The 7,575-nt window shown below is 44.1% G+C and overlaps 1 protein-coding gene across 10 annotated transcripts in view; it reads left to right on the top strand.

The window, feature by feature from the left end:
* The window catches only part of mllt10 (MLLT10 histone lysine methyltransferase DOT1L cofactor), a 75,866-nt gene extending 68,997 nt beyond the window's left edge, over window positions 1–6,869 (top strand). For 4 of the 10 annotated variants that reach the window (XM_017453100.3, XM_017453096.3, XM_017453102.3 and 1 more), the window contains 5 exons: window positions 228–472; window positions 2,431–2,454; window positions 3,365–3,455; window positions 3,818–3,997; window positions 4,966–6,869. In XM_017453100.3, the coding sequence (XP_017308589.1) occupies window positions 228–472; window positions 2,431–2,454; window positions 3,365–3,455; window positions 3,818–3,997; window positions 4,966–5,013 (588 nt within the window). In that variant the 3' untranslated portion in view covers window positions 5,014–6,869. The other 6 variants (XM_017453101.3, XM_017453098.3, XM_047150226.2 and 3 more) reach the window with 6 other exon arrangements.
* Window positions 6,870–7,575: the final 706 nt, after the last annotated feature.

The following is a 7,575-nucleotide window of genomic DNA, read 5'->3' as shown; positions in this document are numbered from 1 at the left end:
TGGTAAAACAAGGCAGCTGGGCTCGTTATAATCCTGAAGACATGTCTTCCCTCATCACTCAGAGAGCTTTATTAGTTCTGATGACGCAGGGAAACGTCTTGATGACGATAACAGCCCCTTCACCTGCTGAATGTTCAGAATGTCCTGGATGACTGAAGATCTTCACAACCATGCTCCCCTCTCTGTTTTTTTGTTTTGTTTTTGTTTGTCTTTTCTTTTCTGTGCAGGATCTCCTGATTGGTGGCCATAGCAGCTCTAGCAGCACCTCCTCCCTCTCCACTCCTACCTCAGTGGCCCACAGCCCCCCTCAGCAACAGGTGAACGGCCTGATGGGGGCGCTGCAGGGCGCCCACGGGGCCATGAGTGGCATCGTGGGGGCTCTGAACGGTGTGATTCAATCCTCCAGCCCTCACCCTCACCCTTCCTCCATCACCTCCACCTCCCTGCCCATCAGTGGTGCCCTCAACAACAGGTCTGTCAGAGAAGACGTCATTCAGAATTTGTGTGATTTTATAATACAATCAAGATTTGATAGCGTGACCATGTATATGTAATGTAATATGTAATGGTTGTAATATACGCGCACACACACACACACACACACTGTAATGCATGTGCTTGCTTGCTTGTTTGCTTGCTGGAAGGATGCAGTGGGACACATTGGATTTGTATCATATTAGTAGGCATGTGCTGAAAATCAGTTATACTGCAAAACTTGTGAAATCGTACCACGACACACACGAATTCTCAATTCTTATTGGTCACAAAGTGTTTGTAATTTCGTCTGACGGCATAGCTCTGACAGTAGTCCCAGCCGTAAGTCAAACAGAGGAAGAAACCTTGTCTCACGTCGCGTACATTAGAGCGCAGTGAAATAGTTGTTCGCATATTCCAGCTTGTTAGGAGGTTGGGGTCAGAGCACAGGGCCGGCCATGATACGGCGCCCCTGGAGCAGATAGGGTCCTTGCTCGAGGGCCAAACAACGGCGGTGCTGGGGCTTGAACCACCCGAGCTTCTGATCAGCATCCCAGAGCCATAACCAACGGCCCAATTAGTGTTCCATCCACGGACTCGTAGTAGCACGGTTTTGTTTCTACAATAACAGCTAAGTCTCCGGGACTTGTAACGGCGGACGCTCTGCGTAAGCAGGTTCACGACGTGTAATTGTTGACATCTTCGGAAGGAGTCTCCGGTGTCAGCACTTTGTAACGGTCAGAACTGAAGCTCTAACTTTGGGTTTTCAGACTTAGGAACGTCTTCAGGACCGAGGTCTTTGCGATTTCTCGGTAACATCACAAGCTGGATATTTCATTTTTGGTCTTATCGACTCGAAGAGAACTGCGGCTGGTGTGACGTTATAATATAACGGATAACGGGAACCGAGTTGTTTTGCAGCCATATCGCAACATTTAGTGTAACTACCGGTGGCTGAAACGTAAGCAGTGGTGTCCTTTTAATAATTAAAAATGGGTTGTGTTTGGAAATTGCTGTGGCGTCGGAGGAATAACATGCGCTCCACTACGTCGTTGATGCTTCTAATGCTAGAGTGGGTTTCTGAGAGAAATGTTCGTCCATTTGGAGGTTGGCACGAGGACAGCTGCTTGTTTGCTATTCTGGACAGATTTAAAGCGACACGTACGTCCTCTGAGGGGGAAAAAAAAAAAAAACTATCCCGGAAGATTGCTGTGAAAGCTCGAACCGTCAGCTCGAATCTCCTATTAATGCGTTATATGGTATGACGTCATTGCTTTGCATCCGTCGAAGAAAAAAAACAAGCGAACTCGACCGACGCTGTACCGTGTTTGCAACCAATAGCATGACCTCAAGATATCCGTTTAGCATGATCGACTTGTGAGAGTTGCTCCTTGATGGACTGCTTCTTCTTTCTTTTGGTAATATTTGAAGGCGTCATCACGTTACAAACGGTCTTCCTTTAGAACTGCTGCACATCTTTACACAGATGCTTCTGAAGAAGTGGACTTCAGACACACTGCTCATGTTTACTGGGTATATCGTCATTAAGTCGCACCGAAGTCTCCTTCCGTCCTCGTTGTACGATTGACGGCTTGGGAGATACTATCCGGGTGCCGGAAAGACTGCAGCAAGGGGGTGTAATTTTTCAGGAAGTACTGGTGTGGAAAAATAACACCACAGTATGGAGTGTTCCTCGCTGCTGCTCTTCTTCTCCAAGTATGTTCATTCGAGTCCAAAAAGAAAAGACTCTCTCACCTCCTGCCTCAGGGCAGTTCAGTTTTGCCCAAATGTATATTTTATGCAGTTGTGATGCTACAGGAATTGAATATCAGCACATGCCTATTGGTCTTTTGTCATTTGCTCGTAGTATTGTAGACCTTGCCTGCATGTCATGACCTTCATCTCTTCTTTGTCTGATCTCTGTCTGTCTCTCTCGCTTCTGCTTGTTGGGTGCAGCATCGTGACCACAGCGAAAAGCAGGTGAGGAGCTGCGTGGGATTCCGTTTCGCTGTGTGCAAGAACATTCCGGTGTACTTTCCGCTCCGGAGCGTAAAACGGCTCGAACGGTTCATTCAGGCATACGGCATTATTTCAAATACACAAGTGTTTTTAAAAGGTCAGGAAAGAACGTTTTACTCGGCGGGCATGACGACGGCATGGTCAACCAACGCGTCATAGCGCGAGGGTTCTCGATTCAGTGCCGAGTTCGGTTACTGTTACCTACCTCCGAAAACATGGCATGTGGATCGGCTATGCAAATCGCCCTTAGCCAGTCCATACAGGATTACGTGGAGGGTTTTTGTGTGTGTGTGTGTGTGTGTGTGATCGTTGCATGTTTGATTTTGAAATCGCAGTCGTGTGAAATAGTTTTGCGCGCTCTTTCACGAGACCGTTTAGTTGTACCCGTGTCCCGACGCACGTGAATCGAAGAAGGCTTTGGCCAAATGCGCTCGATTCGCGACGACGCGTCTTGGACCAAATCTCGGGCGATTTTGAAAAGATCGCGAGCTCCTCGGAGTCTCGCGTAGTTTGCCCGATTTTGCGGTGATATCTCTGCGGAATATCACGGAAATCTCGGAGGGACTGCTTAGGTGTGAACGTGTGTGCGTGCGCGTTCGTGGCACCTACAGTGAACTAGTACACCTACACCAGAGGGTGTATTCCCGCCTCTCGGTTTTCCCGGGATATGCTCCAGATCCACCGGGACGTTGGGAAGAATATAGAATTGTTTACTAAAGATAAATGGATGAATGCCTTGTACATTCGTGCGATTTTAAGCTGCTGATCACAGTTTGAGTTTGCAGCAGTAGGACATTTTACTATTTAACCATTTACTGTGTAAATGCAGTGCACTGATGTGTGTGCGTGTGTGTGTGTGTGTGTGTTTTAGTGCAGTGAAGCTCCTCACTGAGCAGCAGAGACAAATTCTCCTCCATCAGCAACAGCTGCAGCAGCTCATCAATTCCCAGCAGCCCACGCCGGTACCATTTACACACACACACACACACACACACACCATATGGCTTTAGGCTGTGTATCTGCCTTTTTTGCTTTTTTTTATTTTTAATAACTCGCACATTTTTTGAATTCTTGAAGGCTCTAGTTCGGCACAATCACTCCGGAACTGCCCGTCTTTCGTTTCAAAGCCTTTCACGAGTGAACGCAGTTATTCACTAATCTCCATGACGTGCTAACGTGGTTTACACAGTATGACGTAAACAAAACTTGTAGGCGTTAGTGGATTTTGTTACAGTGCAGTTTGGTTGCGTTTGATCTTACAGATCTAACGTTGTTGCAACAATGAGAGCTGAAGTGTGCGTTTGTGTGTGTGTGTGTGATGCAGGAGCAACAGCAGGCTTTGCTCTACCAGCTGATGCAGCAGCAGCAACAACAACAACACGATCTGCAGCAGCTTTCCTCCGCCCAGCTTCCCATTAACAACCTGCTTCCTGCCGCTCAGGGTGCCATCACTGCCAATCCCTTCCTGGCTTTGCACACTGACAACAGCAATCAGAAAGCTGTGGTCAGTAATGTAACACATTCAGAAGAACCGCATGTCATTTGTATTATTGACATTTTTATCTCCACCCTCGGTTAAGCCGAAGGTTCGGCTCCTCGCTAGTAATCCGGGTCCGTTGACGTTATTGTTTAACTCGCCGCTCTGAACTAGTAGTTCGGGTATCGGCGTGCTTGTCGTCATGCGAGGTGTTTTTCCACCGCACAGATCACTCAAACCTTGGCCTGCACTGAACTGAAACCAGCGCTTCTCCCATCAGCCACCGGTCCAGGAGCAAAAGTTAGCACTTGAACAGTTTTTGGTTCCTGCTCAAGACCCCGCCACCCACAAAAGCTAACGGCAGTCAGGGGTCGGGCTCAATAGCGTTGTTTACTGGATAAATAGATAAATGGATAGATCGGGAGAGTGTTTTATTGATCCCCGAGGGGAAATTTGCTGTCGCAACACAAGAGCAAGAGGGAAGACTGAGGCGAGATTCTTCACAAGCGCGCAGTAAACTCACAGTATACCACAGCTAGGAAGGAATTAACATATAATATCGACCGTATGAAATTTATCGCCGGTCGTGAGGTTTAAAACCGTGCGTTGGTCTTGTCTGATGAGTGGATGTGGTAGAAAATGTGTGTGTAAAATAACGTACAGTCGTGAAGGCACAAAGTTGTTTTGGAGCTGGTTCATCAAATGGCTGATTCTTCCTTGTTACGGCATATAAAAATTATTATTATTATTATTATTATTATTATTATTTGGATATTTTCTCTCTCCTCGGTGGATAACGAACTAGACATTCCTTTAATTCCTGTTAGGCTGGTTCTGGTTTCAGGATGTGACGTGGAAAAGCCCCTTTCAGTGAGACCGAGATCTTCGTTGTTCGTTGGTGACTTTTTGAGAGTTTTAAATAGGTGGGATTTATTTATTTTTCTGACTCACTCTTAAAGTTTATCGTCTTCGTTTTGTTCTTTGTGGTCATACAGAGGCTGGGTGAGAAAACCGTGAGCGTCACAGGGCAGGAGAAAACCTGAACAGGTGGAACCGGACTGCTGAAGGAGAAAGCCAGCCATCTTGGGGGCCAACCATCCCATCAGAGCAGCTACAAACTAATGCACACACGCACACGCACACACACACACACACACACACACACACACATACACGTACAAATGTGACTCGGCCTAATATCTCAAGCTCTAACGTTGCACTGAATTGGACAAAATAACTTGCTGTAAAGGTTAGGGTACTGGGGGACCACTTTCGGGGTCAAGACACATACACACACACACACACACACACACGCTTCTAAGTGACATATTGGTGTGAATCACTGTCGAGGGAGGTGCTGAGTGATCTTGGCTGGAGACTAAATGCATCTGCTCACCACTGTTACCTCTTTAACAAAAAAAAAAACACACACAAAAAAAAAAACTGGACTAGCTTAGGACACATTTCTTTTCTTTTCTTTTTTTTCTTTTTAAAAAAAAAAAAAAAAAAAACCTGCTTTATCTGTTTGTGGGGGGGGAATCAAATATCAAATCTGAAGCGTTTAATCCACCACGAAGGCCTTCGCCTCAGAGGGCCAAACAGGGACGCACCGATCCTGCTGAACTCCTAAACGAGCACCTACCTCTCCGAGCCAAGACTGAAATAGTTAAAATACCAGGACCCGTACCCAAGTGCCTGGCATCTCCCTTCATGCCCTCGTGCTGAGGATACACACTGGAGACGCTGCCACTCTCGCTTCCTTTTTATATTCCACTCAGTCTGCTTTTTGAAATATTGACAATTTCAAAGTATGGCTACCAATCACTGTCACTCAGGCATGGTGACCAAGCTCAGCTCTGTGGGATTCACCGGGGCATGTGCCGATATGAAACATCTATATCACGATAATCGCTTCACTTTGTTGTTGTTGTTGTTGTTTTTTTTGGCTTTAATTAATTTTTACAGTATTATTGTGTTTTATTGTTGCATGACCACACAGCGCTCCTTAAAATAGTCCAAAAGTAAGGACCTCCTGAGCTGAGACCACCGAGTCCTCACAAGTAAGACAGTATCGTGTCCAATATTGTTCACGTGGAATATCGTGATATGTCTCGAACCCGATTATCGGCACATGCCTGCGATTGACTATATTTGTGCTGCAATGATGATTTCTTAAGCCAACTTTATATTCCTCCTTTCTTTCTTTCTTTTTTTTTATTTTTATTTATTTGAGTTTGATCTGTAACGGGTGCACGGTGATATTTTGGAGCCCAGTCGTCAAACATTTTTATACTACTGTTCTCAATTGTCACAAAATTTGTCTCTCATTTCCTTTGAACCTTGTAAGAATTTTATTTTTATTTTTTTTAATTATTATTATTATTATTATTATTAAAATGTCTTGTGTTGAGCAGAAAACCTACTCGGATGGATGATTGTGTAAATATGGTCTTCTCTGTCCTATGTTTTTGTCCTATCCTATCAGAATAAGCTGTTTAAAAATTAGCTCAGTGCTTCTTTTTTTTATTATTATTATTATTATTTTAACCTCCTTTTCAATGTAAATAAGTATTTGTGTTCATCTGACAGTGTGAAGGATTTATTACAACTCATTTGGTGTGTTGAGATTGAAATAATTAACAAACAGGAAAATAATGATGCAAGGTAATTAATTTATTTTTCTATGTACAGGGACTTTAAGTTTTGCATTTCATTGATGTCGTTTTATACCTACTTCCACGTTCTCATGTGTCTGTATAGGTAATTATGCAAAACTCCCTAAAGTCTGTATTTAAGAATACCAAACGTGAGTCCTGCTTCGTACCGATCATAAGAAATATTGAACACAGAGACTGTAGCGTTAAGATTTTTCAGTGATTAAAATTGTTTTACAAAGGTGCGGAGGTGTCCCTCATTCTGTTCCGTCTCATATGTGCAGGATTTGGACAGGAAATGAGTTTTCGGGGACCAAAATATCGATCGAATGTAAACATATGGTGATGGTATGGTTAGCTGCTAAAGATGCTAGCGGCCGTAAGAGTTTAAATACCTCTGTCTGCCAAGGTTTCCAGTCTGGAACGGTTTCCTGCGACGCTTATTAGCCATTAAAATGTAAAACCAGGATTCGGTCTCGGCCGTTTTGTCGCTATAGCGACAACTCCTGTTATTTCCATGATCGCCTTTAAGAGAAGATGTGAGCAGTGTGACATGTTGAAGATCATTTTATTTTTATTTATTTTTTTAAATAAATTTAAAAAGCAGCTAAATTTGACCGCATTTAAACTGTAACTGGGAATTAGTTTAGTCTGAGGAATATAACGTATATACGAATAAAGAACCGGCAATTTCAAAACATTAAATCATCAACGTACCAAACGTGACTACTTTTTTGTTGTTGTTGTTTTGTTTAAGTAGGCATTGCAGTCAGTCCTGCAGAGTAATTTAACCAAATGCTTCCATGGAAAAATGAACCTCTGACCTGTCCCCTAGGATGAGTAGTGAGACGTGGATTCCGCTGTTATCTGTGTATACGATGTGATCGCGGTGCTGTAGGGAAGGTGATGGGTTTCAGTATAAATGCAGAAGAAGCACAGAGAGCAGGTAAA

This window comes from Ictalurus punctatus, chromosome 23 (genome assembly GCF_001660625.3).
Source record: "Ictalurus punctatus breed USDA103 chromosome 23, Coco_2.0, whole genome shotgun sequence".
Lineage (NCBI taxonomy): Eukaryota > Metazoa > Chordata > Actinopteri > Siluriformes > Ictaluridae > Ictalurus > Ictalurus punctatus.
Note: the sequence above shows the minus strand (reverse complement) of the source record. Positions and strands in the feature narration are given on the sequence as shown.